The sequence below is a fragment of the Aulostomus chinensis genome, chromosome 11, assembly GCF_037954235.1.
Source record: "Aulostomus chinensis isolate RoL2024-O1b breed Wild chromosome 11, RoL_Achi_v1.0, whole genome shotgun sequence".
Taxonomy (NCBI): Eukaryota; Metazoa; Chordata; class Actinopteri; order Syngnathiformes; family Aulostomidae; genus Aulostomus; species Aulostomus chinensis.
Window position 1 is genome coordinate 18,725,080 of NC_141330.1, and position 14,782 is coordinate 18,739,861.

General features: G+C 43.3%; 1 protein-coding gene across 3 annotated transcripts in view; it reads right to left on the minus strand.

Moving 5' to 3' along the window:
• Positions 1–7,672, minus strand: part of LOC147253700 (nuclear factor of activated T-cells, cytoplasmic 1-like) — a 62,640-nt gene extending 54,968 nt beyond the window's left edge. For all 3 annotated transcript variants that reach the window (XM_086217369.1, XM_086217368.1, XM_086217367.1), the window contains exons 1-2: positions 6,674–7,672; positions 1,441–2,545 (exon numbers count right to left, since the gene is read on the minus strand). In XM_086217369.1, coding sequence (XP_086073495.1) covers positions 1,441–2,545; positions 6,674–6,692 — 1,124 coding nt within the window. In that variant the 5' untranslated portion in view covers positions 6,693–7,672. The remainder of the gene's footprint in view (positions 1–1,440; positions 2,546–6,673) is intronic.
• Between the last annotated feature and the right edge of the window lie 7,110 nt (positions 7,673–14,782).

The following is a 14,782-nucleotide window of genomic DNA, read 5'->3' on the forward strand; positions in this document are numbered from 1 at the left end:
CGTTTAAAAAAATGAACTTACATATTATCTGGCAAAATAGAAATGTTTTTCCACGACCCCGTCAGGGCCAAGTAATCTGAATGAAAACATTCTGACCTTGCTTTAAATTAGCCTTAATTTAAGACACTTCTGGCTAATCCAACTGGCTTGATCCTTCTCCATTTCATCATGGTTTGTAATGTAATCAACTGAAGCCGCTCGCTGACATGTGTGTTTCCTTGGGCCTGGGTAATAATTAGTGGACCTTTTTTTATGAAAAATAAATGAGAGCCGAATGTGCCCTGGTCGGAGTTCAGTGTGTTATATTGTGACAAGTGGGAACAGACACTGTGAGTTAAGAAAGTGACAGCGGGAGGAAAGACATTTCTAGGCCACAAAAACAAATCTCGCATATGCCGTCAATCAGCTTGGCCTTTGATAGAATTATTATCCATTCAAATGTGATAACTACTATTGTAAGTGCAGTTGTAAAGACAGTGAAGTTGGACAATGGAATGGGGTCAGCAGCACACCCGGCCATGATATCTCTTTCTCAGAGCTCAAGCTGGCATCCTTTACCATCATTGTTCTCGATATGGAGCTTCCCACGTGAACACCGTGGAGATATCTAAACCAAAACAAACATGTACAAGACAATATTTCTCTATACCGGATGCCTGGTAAACGCTGCACCCTTGACCTAAAGAGTGGCCCGACTGAAACCAATCTCTGGCATATTTGTGGAACTTGCGGGCTGTTTGTTGACCCAAATCGAACTTATTTCCCCCCACAGGTCTTTATCTGCACAGTCAGTGCATGACATCACGTTAGCTACAGAGTGAGATGGGCCGATGGCGCGACAGACCACAGCAGTGAGCCGGCTGATTAACCCGCAGACTGCTTCCCCTTCAACCAGGCCTGTCACCATCACTTCCTGTTGCTCACTATCTTAATCAAACACTTGATTTCCGACAGGAAAAGTGTGTTATTGGCTTGGAAAGAGAGAGAGAGAGAGAAGCCGTGAGGGACACAACTGATATCCAAAAAGCTTACCTTTCTCAAAAATCAACATTACATTTCAATACACTCGTGTGTCTGTGTGTGTTTTTATGTTTGTGAGGTGATGCTTTAGCAACAGTGACACAAACAGGCTGGGCATCTCGTTCCTGCGAAATACGATTTCTGCTTTTTTTAATCTTCAAAGGGAACTCTATGTGAGATGTTTACTATCTGATGTAGCCTTTAAACATTATAATCTAAAATGCTTATTCTTAAATAAACAACCTTAAGTGTGTTATTTTTACAGTCTGGAATGCTTAATCCTAGGGCGGAAATGTTGACATCATAAGTCTTTCTAAAAACATGCAAGCAAAAAAGTGAAACTGTAAGAAAGGGGAATGAAACGTCAATGTTTCTTATTAATGTATGTTTAACGCCTGTATCAGCAGTAGCTCCACCCACCTGAGGTAAGGCTTGGGTTTGGACCAGGAGTATGGGTGCTGGGGCACATCCAGGAACCCTCCACAGAAGCTCTCCTTCTTGAGGGCTAAGCGGGAAGGATAGTCCTCGTGGCAGAGCTCCACTTCAGGACCCAAGTCCTCACCAGCAGGTTCCACCTTGAGGCTCATGGAGGGTGAATGGTCCATCATGGTCTTTCGTGTCTTGATTGGGATTCCTTCCCCCATGTCTACCACTCCATCTGTGGTCAGAGCATTGATCGCAGCCACGATGGCAGAGTTGGTGTACTGGTTGGCATTGGCGAGCCAGTTCTCATCTGTGACACTGACCCTGGGGGAGCCATGTGGGGAGGCCATGGGAGATTGGTTGGGTGAACAGGATGTCTGACGGTAGGGGGCGCCGTTGAAGCTGTACTTTCTCTTCCCCATGCTGCCACTACTGTTGTTGCCTCCTCCACCTCCACTGCAGGACGGGGAGTTTGGCCTGGAACCACGAGGTCGAGCCGGCCAGCCTTCCTCAGCCACGGCTCCAATCTGAGGGGACGTGGAGGGTGAATGATGAGGAGAAGCTGCGGGGCCGCTCGCATGTGGACAGGACAGAAGCGTGGATGAGCCTTTGGGAGAAACACAGGGAGACTGCCAGGGGGAGTTCTGAGGGGAGTTGTCATAGTTGTAGAAGCCAGACTCATAGGAGGATGCTTCAGAGTTACAGCTGCGTGAAGAAATGCTACTTGCGGGGCTGAGACAGCTGGGATCGCGGTAGCCGTCTGCATTGGGCAGCGTCAGCGTCACAATGGAGTTAACGCCTCGTTTGATGATGTGGTCTTCAGTGTTGCTCTCTTCTACCTCATCCTCAGGATACTGGCTGTAGGCAGTAATTTCAATGCGGGGGCTTTCAAGGGCTGGAGCCCCATTGGGTCTGATGTTGTGGGGCAGGTAATAGCCTGCTGCTGCATGGTTGTCATTTTGGAGGTTATAGCCTGTTTGATGGCAAGAAGACACTGAGATGAGTGGGCTGGACTGTAGGGTGTGGTACTGGGTGGCCAGACAAGGGTTTCCCATGCCCAGTGGAAGGGACAAGCTGACATTTGGTGTGTAGCTGAATGCATCTGGAAACAAACAAGCAAAAAAAAATGTAACAATACAGAACCAGGGCTGCACGGTGGTGCAGTGGTTAGCACTGTGGCCTCACAGCAAGAAGGTTCCGGGTTCGAGTCCCGGCTCGGGCACGGGATCTTTCTGTGTGGAGTTTGCATGTTCTCCCCGTGTCTGCGTGGGTTCTCTCTGGTACTCCAGCTTCCTCCCACAGTCCAAAAACATGCAATTGGGGACTAGGCTGATTGAATACTCTAAATTGACCGTAGGTATGAATGTGAGTGTGAATGGTTGTTCGTCTCTCTATGTTGGCCCTGCGATGGACTGCCGACCTGTCCAGGGTGTACCCCGCCTCTCGCCCGTTGACGCTGGGATAGGCTCCAGCCCCCCCGCGACCCTTAATATGTAGGAATAAGCGGAAGATGACGATGGGATGGATGGAATACAGAACCATATACAGCCACATGCCACAGTGAAATGCACAGAGCCAGCATATTATCGCAGTCTGATTACACTTGAGAACAATACAAGAACCTTACTGATATGTCTTGCTGCGACTAACTGCCTCCTTCCTTTGTAAACATCTGGAGAAGCTTAGCAATCAACCCTACATGTGGCTGCTGCAGTCACAAGTTGCACAGCCCCTCTTTTTGTTTGATAAGTTTATATAAGGCTCTGTTCGGCACTCCTAGTTGTCATATGTGCTCTGCAGGAATTCCTCCGGCAGCGCTGATGGATGCTTTATTTGATTGATTGCATCACTCACTGAGTGAATTAGACCCTCCCCTGTGGAAAACTGACAGCACTCTCGCTTCGCTCTGAGCTTGTGATTAAGTCAAGAGAGATCGCTGCAGCCTCTCTCTCTCTCTCTCACACACACACACACACACACATACAAACACACACAGATACATACAAACACACATGCAAGCACACAAGAAAATAATGAGTGCAATGACATGCAAACCAAGCACATATAGCCTGGCAGGTACGCCTCCTGAGTCGCTACACATCTGTCAACAGTTGTAAACTTCTCATGTGCATTTCACTGATAATGTCAATGAGTGCAAAGGTGGTCACTGAATGAATAGGATCAGCACCAGTGAAGGGCATTCCCCTTGATGTAGTTTAGTGTCTGCTAACCACAACCCTCTGCATCACATGAAATGACGAATCTGTCACACACCACTAATATGTGGCTTGGCTGTCTAAAATTAGTTTATGAGAGTCTATTTTAGGAAGTGATATGCATAAGACAAGCTCAACATGCCTAACCGCCACGCTAATATCTTCTTTCATATTCATAAGGATTTCATTATAATTTCTTGTTCTGCCGTTTCTTGCCGTTTACATATTAGAGATATATTTTTTTTACATTCTATCAGTCATTCATTTGTATTAGTCTTTAAATTCTCAGAAAACAACCCCGCTGAAAACCTCAAGAAACTCACCTCTCTCAGTTTCACGATGGACACCTTGACTGTACTCAAACATATAGCTGAAATCAAACTCCTCCTCTTCCTGCTGGACATTCATCTTCGATTCTAAATGCTACAGCAGGTTTTGTTTTAAGGTCTTTCCTCACATCAGTCTCTTCTGATGCCTCTCTCCTGTGGTTGCCTCTCCTTTAGTACGGAGCTGATGCTAATCTCTTGCCCACTCCACCCAGTGTGACACACCTCCTCGCTTCAGGCCTGACTGACTTTGCTTAGAATTGCAGCTGTTATTTTTTTCTTCTTTTCCTTTTGAGTGCATGCACCACACCGCAACGTGTTCGACTTCTTCTAACACCCACGCAAACACATACTGGGGCTGTCACTCTTGCTGTGCTGCATGATTTCACCGCGTACGCTCAACTAATGAAATTAAGCTGTCATAAAACTCAACATATATATAAAATGGCCCACAGGGGGTTTCAAGCATCCGTACATGAAAATTTACATCACGGCCCTGTGTTTGATGGACAGGTGTGTGTACACCACCATACTACCTAGTGGCATTATTGGAATTAACATGAGAAGCGAGACTCAAGTGTCGCTACTCAAATGAAACCATAGGCCTTAGCGTACCCTTCCTGCCGCTGTACAACTATAAAGCCGACAGATCCAGGATACGGATGCTGCCATCTGATGATGTCATTTGGGGCAGCGGTCAGGAGATGGAGCCGTAGTATTGAGGTCCTACGAGAAATTGGTGTAACGCCAAGAAACATTTTTTTATGAAACTGATTATCATGGTTCTGGAAAACTAGCAACTTTCACAAAAAATTCCCAAGCAGGAGTCCATAAATGCCTATCAGTAGCCCAGCTGTCAATCATCAATAATATCATCAAATAACTACTTATAATCAAACTTGTGAGGAATACTTGCATTACATAAATTGAATAAATATGAGCAGGTCTTGAAAGGATGATCAAAGAACGTCACCAGAAAAGATGCAATATATAGATAGTCAGATGATTCATCCAATAACCTTTTCCATACTGTTTCTACGAAGGAATTCCCAGATGTGTCACAAGTGATCTGGTGTGTCAGGTTCGATGTGATGTCACTGCATCTGCAACATTCTGTCACTTGTGACTTGATAAACAAAGTCCAAAACAATTCCTGGATCTGTTGTATGAATTTTTCTATTTAGTTCCTTCTTCCTGGGCAGATGCTTCCCCCCCTTCCCCCACCTTTCATGAATATTGGCTGTATTTATTTTTTTTCTTGCATAATCCAGACAGAAAAACAAACAAATAGCACAGAAAGCACAAACTCTTTGGTGGAGATAATGAGTCACTCACTCACTCACTCACGGCAGCGCTCCGACAATTGTTTGCAGTAATGCAGTGTGAGCGGAGTTCATTTGACTTTCACACAGATTATAGCGTGCTCTTACTGTCCTCCACAATTTTTCTCAATTATACTATCAGGATCAAAACACTTTCTCCCCACAACCAAACCAGCGTGACTAAAGAATGGATGGGTTTATCCACAGGGATTGTGGTTTATGCTGGGCTCCGACTGACAGGACCTCAGGGGGAGATAGGTGGTCGCCCACAGAAGTCATCTGCAACCTCTGGAACTAAGAGCCCTGGGGCCACTTACTGCACATGGCTGACTATGGGTTATGGCAAAACACCAATAGAGTGTGTACGCTTTTATCTGTGTGTGAGTTTATGTATTTGTGTGATAATAAAGCGGCCGTTGGCGTGCTGCTGAGGCTGTGAGTGGTTAAGCCTATCTCCTTGCCAAGCATCCCTGAACACACACATCACAGTTCTCATCTTTTCTCGCTCACACACAAACACACAAACATCTGCTACCAATTATAAGACTTGGGACTGAAATGAATAATAATAAAACCCGCACCCGTTCGCCTGAAACCTCAAAGACAAAATGAAACTCCCAAATCCACAAAAAGCCAGTGACATCAGCACTGGAAGCCTCTGTGAATTAAGACAAGACAGATTATCGGTGACTTCTGATGGACCAAATCAAATTGCTACCATTAATGCGGAATGAGAGGCAGGAAAAGTTGTTTTTTTTCAGTGAATTGTAAACCAATACTCAATCATCCTCCACGCTGAAGCGTCTCTGAGGTAAAGGCTGGTCTTAGATGACCCCTGACCTCCCTGCTCATTGGATGTGATTTCTTATATCAGAAAAAAAGTTGATGTCTTATGAAGGTGAGTGCAGGAAACAGCTGCACAAGCTGATGTGAAACACCTGCAAAGACAGCTGGAGACAGCTAATGCTAAGACTCTCAGTACATTTGAGTCCGTTTGATTCTGCATGCGAGGAAAAGATCCAACAAAAATCAGCTGGTAGTTATTTGGTGACACTTTCAGAAAATATGCCACATCATGGTTTCTTAAAATCACTTCAAATTACATATAAGTGATATCACAGTGGCTGAACAAATAGCTCAATAATTGCTGCAGTTTATACCCGCATATTCATTTATTTATTCATGTTAAACGATACTGGTGGTTCACGAAAACTGGCAGCTCTTTATCGTGCTGTTTTTACAGTGATTTCAACTCACTTGGGCATCAATTTGCGTTAGCGGCAAAACCTTTCATCAGCACATTGTAAAGGTAAAGAGCGCAGCTGAGAAGAATCAGAGCTGCCGGGAAAGCGCAACTCTATTTTACCTTCTTCTGCAGACTTCATTTCGGCGTTGAGAGAGGTGATAACGTGGAGTCCCCGCTCCTTCCTTCCTTCCTTCCTTCTTGGCTGCTGCTGCTGCTTCAAAGCTCAACTTGGATCAAACGCTCACGCAGATCCCGCATTCAACAAGCGATGCGCAACTTTCTCCGGCGCGGGAGTTAAATGAGCAACGCCGATAATAATATAGCAAGTGTAAGTTCACTTTATAAATAAACGCATCATTCGGGTTAAAGTTAAACCGGAGCGGGCTGAGGCTACACACGGATCTGGATAAGAGCGTAGGTAGCACCGCTGACCCGAATCGCGGCTGAGGTGTCTCTCTTCAGCCCAATGAAGGAGAGTCTCCCCAGGTCGATGACGCAGCGCGGTTTTGTCAGAGGGGCCGGCACCGGTGCTTTTAAAGCTGGAAAACACCCTCCGTCCTCCTTCAGCGCGCCGCCCATCGCGGCGGGATGACGCGCCCGGCTCCCGCAGCCCCCTGGACCGCGCGATGATGTTTTCCACCCTGGGATCCCACCGGAGGGGCGCGTGCGTGTTTGTTGTGTTTGTGCGTGTGTGTTCCAGAGAGATAGAGCGGGACCCCATCCCGAACTCAAGGGTATAAGTCAGAAACTGTATGTCCATCTTCGAAAAAAAAAAAAAAAAACTTTGGGTGATAAAAGCCCGACGTTCCCAACGTGAGGTTTGGGACCCTCGGAGGGGTCGCAAGCTGCTTTCCTGAAGAAAAAAAAAAAAGAACAGAGGGAAAAAAGATTCAAAAGACCTTAACTGTTTCTAGAGATAAAAGAGATTAGTTATTATACGACTATAGAGAAGTTTAAAATGTGAATTTCTAAGAGTTTTAACTGGAGGAGGAAGTTTTGTGCGTGTGTTAGTGTGTGTGTGTGTGTGTGTGTGTGTGTGCGCGTGTGTATGTGTGTGTGTTTGTCGAAAACTTCGACCACCTTTAATTTGGTCCTGAGCTAAGAAGTGAACTCTTTTCAGCTATTCATTGTATTCCCCCCTTAAAGTCACTGTTATAATTTTTTTAAAAAGGGCCCCGCCTTGCTAATGATTTATATTGGAATGTTTTGAGCACTTTTTATGGCATACTCTGTCTTATCATCAAATTGTTTTATTTTAGAACAAGGTCTCAGCCCAACCTGACTTTAGCAGACCTTGTCAGAACACGTCCTGTGACCTTGGAATTATAGATGATAACACACAGACTTTCCTGTGCATCGTTAATTCATGGTAATTAATCTATTTACTTAAAATTAACATTTTCTGATTCAAATTATAGGTCCATACTTGTTCTCCATATCATAACCTGCATTAGCAGTGGTCATGATAAACGATTCCTCCTGCATCCTTGCTGGTTGTATTAAACTTTCTATGTTTCTGGTGGGCTCACTGCGTATAAGAAGGATAAACTCAATACAGGTCTTCGTCTTGAATCATGTGGAGGAGGGCAGGGTGCCTCCTTCAGGATCAACGGTATCAAATTGTGATATGACCATACCGCCCTTAATAATGTTAGTAATAGGGATGATATATTATCGTAAATTTTCAGTTTGTAGGTGAACACGTGCAATTTTGTGGTTTCACTAGGAAAGAAAAATGATCAGGTTGTGTATATCCTCTGAAAGTCACACACTCACAAATGAGACCCTACTACGCCTCAGCATTCACACTTGTATCGCACATGCGCACACACACATACACGCACACACACACACACACACACACACACACACACACACACACACACACAGAGCCCTGTACTTATATCTTTGTGAGAGCCTTCATTGACACCATGCATCCCCCCAGCCCCTAACCCTAACCTTAACCACCACAGCCGATGCCTGGTCCTAATCAAAACCTCATTGCAACCCGACCCCAAATCTTGACCTTTAGATAGCCCTTTGAAGTTGAAGTCAGAATTCCTCCCTTTACAAATATGTCCTCACTGTGTTGGTTAAAACGGCTCATTTTGTGGCAAGTACAAGTGCAAGAGCTCAAACACACACACACACACACACACCACACCACACACACACGCGCGCACGGATGGCTTGTCAGCGCCACCCTTGCTGTGAAAAGAGTACTTGCATTACCACACAATAGTGACCAGTGACCGTAAACGAAGTAGAAACTGTGATAATTTATGTTATTAAGCTCAATGTGTCCCTGAATTTTGCCGTCAGTGTTCTCCTTCTTCTTGATGCACAAAATAAAATAAACCAAAAATGTGACCCAGAAACTGCAGTACTTAACGAACTGTGGGCTTGCACCACAAATCATTCCTTGAAGCCTCTATCAAACACAGGGATCAACATTCAAACTTTAACAAATTTCATGAACAAATGTTTCTTCTTCATTTGAGGAATGTCTGGTTTTACAACTTTGCGCAAAATATCAGTTCTGCACTAATTAGAATGCAAACACACCGTGTTCCTCCTCTTTGAATCACACTACTATAATAAGTCAACCCTAAATGCTTAGCAATGTTGAAGGAAAATACGGAGGTTCACCTCTCAGCATCTCTGCCTAGCTGCTCCTTTTATTGTTTATCAGTCACTCTTATCATTTATTTGTTTAATGTGCGAGTGTCATTTACTGAAATGTTACAGTAAACTAGGAGGGTTGATAGACACTTAAAATGTATAAGAAGGGACATCTGTCCTTGGTTTTTACTGCAGTAATTAGCTAATTTGAACATTTGGCAGAATACTGGATGCTACACTGATTACTCAGTTCTAATATGTATTGATAGAGGATTTGATGAGGCTTTTGATGCTAACTGAGCCTGATGGCTGGTGTGCTGAATCTCGTGGCACGTGCACAGCTCTGAAAACACTCTCTCCGTTATGTGGGTTACAAATGGATCGTGACTTAAAAAACAAAAATCTTCATATAACAAGAACAGCATGACTACGACTTGGTGCTCTATAAGTGCCATGAGTGCAATTAGCAATGGCTTAGAAAAGCTACAATATAATTCCCTTTGAATCGGGGCCAGATTTAGCGGAATAACGGACTCCTGTGAGTCTGAAACATAGATGGCAAACCCAAGGATGATCACATATAATCAAAAGCAGACTGGGGGCAGGCGGGCTGTGGGGCAACATATGCAGACGGCACAGGGAGAAAGAAAGAGCACGCTGTGTTTTCTTTGCCTACAGTAGCTCCCTCGCTGGCGTCAGCTGTGGCTTGGCTGATGTGCACGTGTGAGCTCAAAGATGAAAAAGCAGCATCACATACTTGCGATGAATTATGATACAAACCTGCGGTAGGAAAAAAGTCGCTGTGCTACTGATTGGCACTGTCAGCGAGATGGGCCTACGCTGGTTGTTGAACAGCGTTAAAACCATGTGGTGTGGCCTGCTTCAATGGCAGTCTGAAGTCTTATCTTGATGGATTCTCTGCTGTTGAGTAAAGGACCCATTAGCTACAATGTCTGTCAACAACCATCGTTACAGCATCAGGCATAATAGCCATCAGGTCATTACACAGCTTATACTTCATTAAAGAAGGTCAGCCTAATCTCAAAGCCTGATGGTGTAATGTTTCTCATACTGTAATGTATGTTTGCAAAATAAATATGCTTAGAATAGTACGCCAGTGATTGAGCACCATATTCTGTAAGTGCATCACATTGACAGTGGACAGTTTTTAAAACCTCAGTTACTTTCAGTCGCGACTGAATCACTTCATATTCATTGTCTTTATTGTCTTTACCCGCTCTGAAGCACGACCGCCCCTCCTCCACACTCCTGTGCTCACATTTCTCCAGGCTCAGTCTGGTTTAACAGAACAATCTTGCAGCTAAAACCATGTCATCGGCCATTATTTCAGTTGAGGTTCTCTTCCCCTTCCTCTTTCTGTGTGCGGCTGTTTCCAAAGTTCCCTTTGCTGTGTGACACAAACACAGACAACGAGCTAGCCAGCTAGCAGCAACCTACAGTACATGCCGAAAAGATTTGGATTCTAAAATAAGGGAGGCCTGCTCAGCTCTTTCGGTAAAAGACAACTTCATATATAAACACACATGTAAACATGTTTCCAAAATGCATTCCCTTTGACATTAATTGCTGTATACAGAGATTAACGCCGCAACAATTATGATTGGCTGACACATCAGACAGAGCATTTTCTTCTACACTAGCAGAATGATGATTGGTTGAGACACGCATACTGTATATCCTGGTGTGCCGTCTGGTTAGGCTAGAGTTGCAGTGATCGGGCCTAACTGAGCTGTACGCACTGTAACACACACTGTAACACACACTGTAACACACACTTGCACCAATAGATGGCAAGTCCGCATCACTGTCACCAGTAACAGCAAATAGGCAAACTGGTATTATCCATGAGCAGATGACTTTCCCAGCTTGGAAAAATTTGTAGGTTCTCTACCAGGTTTGAGGCAGATTATTTTGTGGAATATGTCGTCTGCAGAGCTGCCAGATGATACGGGAAAACAGACTTTGGGGGACAAACCTGCTTCAGATTGACCAGCGTGAGTCAATCAGAATTGAACGACTTCATAAGGAGTTTTTTTTTTTTTTTTTTGCATGTGTAGTACTATTTCCCAAGACCTAAGAACAGTGCAGTTCCCTTTTAAGTAAGTTTAGCTTTTTTTTTCTTCTTTCATACGCCTGCTGCTGCCTTTCTTACTGTTGCAGTGTGACTCAAGTTCAAGTTCAAGTCCCCTCTAAAGTTTAACTATACATGAGGTAAGATTTTCATTGTAAGAACATCCATACTGAGACCAGCTTCACCTGCCAATATAAACCGTATAGACTTGGACACTGTGCTTTTTGGAAGCAGCAAATCTAATAGGAGTTCATATCCACACAGGAGTGACTGTAAAGACTGCAGTCACTTGGGCCTGATGTTATATATTGTCATAAAGTCACCACAGATGGCTCAGTCTGGTAAATAAACGCTTCATTTACTGATTATTTATGAATGTTAACATTTTAGTCAGTAGCTGAGTTGTTGAGTGCTCAAATACGATGTAATGTGACACATTCTACTCCGTGTCTCTTCCACTGTAGTAATTTTCTCCGGGTTTGCCTTTCTGACATACTTCTTTGGTGCGATATGTTCAAAAACATCAGCATCAAACAGATTTCATGTCGAGTCTGGAAGAAGTTGCCTTGACTTGACATCGTCTCTGGAAATGTAAGATTATAATTTACAGTGCTACTTCATCTGGCCTTGTGACAACGCACGTACTGAGCAGCCACAACATGTCTGCGGTGAGCATTAGAGACGTTCTCAGATTTATGAGTGGCTCACTCCTCGCTCGTGTGTTTCACACTTAATGATCATTGCTCATGTCGTGTAAATAGAAACATGCTGCTTTCTAGCAAAGATCCAGTTGCTGTTGTGTTTTCTTTCTTCCTTATTTAGTCGTGGTGTGAATGTGGATGTGCGCACACACACACACACACACACACAAACACACAAGGGTAAATTAAGGATGTCAAAGAAAACATCAAATCAATTCAGTTAATTAATCTTAAATCTACATTTTTAAAAATCAAAAAAACTGTAAATCCAAAATGTTGGTATCGTGCGATTAGATTTGTAGATAAACCTTTTCAATCTGTATCATTTCCCTCATTCAGAAGCCTTTTCACCGTTCATAGACAACGAAGGCCAAAAACAACCCAAAAATGTAACCAGCAGCACAGCCTAAACAGAGCCAGCAACCAAAAACAGACTATGGTGCAACATATACTTTCAAAAATATACTGTAAATGACTGTTGATGCTGTTTTCTTTATCATTACATAAAATACTCTTTGTAATTAGACTTTTAAAAGATTTTGTAACAAAATCCCTGAGAGTGCTCGGTGAGCGTGAGCGCTTCTCCTTCTTCTTCTGCTTCTCCTCCTCCTTCTTTTTCTTCTTTTTCTTCTTCTTCTTCTTCTTCTTCTTCTTCTTCTTCTTCTTCTTCTTCTTCTTCTTCTAATTTCAGGCAGACTAGATAAACCAAGGTGTACTGCTGCCCTCCACTGGTTACTTGCAGCTCTACATTCACAAACTCAATCCCCATATTGGGGTCAAGTGTCAAGGGTTTCAGTCACTGTATAAATGTTTTAACACATCGATTTGATAAAATAAATTCCTCAAAATAAGTACGTTATTTGGCCATCTTTTTTGCAATATATGAAGGTTAAAAGCTCACTCCTTGTTCCTGTGCTTCCAGCTGAGAGGGAAGGAGGAGAGACCTTATCCCTATTCATTCAACCACATATAAATGAGTTGTTTTGTTGTAATTTTCTTTTGTCTTATTTTTGTGTTTAGTTTTCTAAAACTGTCTAATAATGAGAAAGCGAATAAAAAAAACAACAACAAAGCTCGTTGCTGTTCACTTAAGCTTGTCCCACACGGTTCATTGCCTCATAGCGGCGCATCAGTGTCGAGGGACTGGAGATCGTTGCCAGTAGTGCTGATGATATAATAAATGACAAGAGTGGGGCTTTGCAGAGAGAGTGCTGTAGTTAATGCCAGCCTCTATAATGTTTACTACCTGTGGTTTGGCCTGGGATTCAGGCTACATCTTGACAAGGCCAGGAACCATAAAAGATTTGCACCTATGAAAACGGACCAAAAGTTGACAGGCATAAAAAAAGAACAAATGCATCTATGGTTTTCCGAGCTGTGGGCTTATTAGCCTTGTCATATTTGTTTGTCTAGACATCAGGAATGCTCCCATGTAGGAAAAACAGCTTGACACAGATTTTAAAATGAACACTGACAAGACATGTAAACCAAGAGACGTTGAACTGGGTGAATCCCTGTGATACCTAAATTTCATGGCTGCAAACCCAAGGTTTTCCCTCAAAGCTGTGTCGTTAATCCTGTTTTATTACAACATATAATTCATGTTTGACATATCCGGGGAAATGTGCACACAGGCATCTCCCCGTCCTCTACACTATTATTATCTATTTTCTAAGTTTTTCTATGAGCCACAGCTTGAATCAGGCTGCTTTTAATAGCTTCATACACGCCTTTGTGTGAACCCTGTTGCTACAAGTTTGTTTAACCCTGCAACATCGGCGGCAAATGCAGCCACAGGGATAATAATTTTTGTGTAATATGACTGGTGTTAAATGAAGAAGTTGTGAATGGCTGCGGTCAGCTCCATCTTTAAGCATGACTGTAGTCTACGCACTCCCGTACTTCTGCTTTTCCTTTGTTTAGATGCATGCTTGACAATGGAGAACTGCTGGGAGCTATCTTAGGCATGTCTGGACATTGCTGTATTTTTTTTAGCGACTGAGATTCCTCTTCTGAACAGGAAGTAACGTACATGTCTGGCTTGTACACCAAAGAAGCAAAGCTGTCATTGTCACACGGCCATTGACTAAGATCGTGTTTGTGTAGAAAAGAGAGGAAGTGAGCTGTCATCAACTTTTTATCAAGTTCGATCGTTGCTGCTGATGACTTGCGAATGTACTTCATCCTCAAATACAGAGAACTTTTTGAGCTCATACACACAATAAACATCCAAAAACAACATTGTAAACACACCCATAAGCCGCTTTTGACTGTCAACAAAGGGAAGATATATCTCATTATTTTAACGTGATATGAGAGAAATCAAAACCATACGAGTGTGATAAAGCTGCTCATTGTTTCTTATTGTCCAAGTATGGCTCCACAGGGTTGAAATATCTGCACATCGCTTTAACTAATGACCTATTACGGCACCCTGTCAGGGTTGTTGCTTCTACCACTGGTTTTGCTGACGGTGTGAGTTGTGATAAGAGCTTCACTATGGGAACTGTTACTTACCCACATGTGTGGCTAATTCAAAACCTGTGGCCAATAACACTTTCTATAGGTCAAAGATATACGACCTAGGAGACAATTTTCCTACATCACTTCTAACACAGATGATTAGTCAGGCAAGACATCTGAAGAGGGCCATATTGTCAGTCTCAAGGAAAACTCTACGCTAGAAGAACAGTTTTTTCCTCCGAGTGTGCGTCCATTCACTGCTGTTGTAATCCCAGTAATTGTTAAAGGATTATGAGGGCGAATGGTTTTTATTTTTCTTGCCTATGACTGTCACATCCAGGTCCATTACAG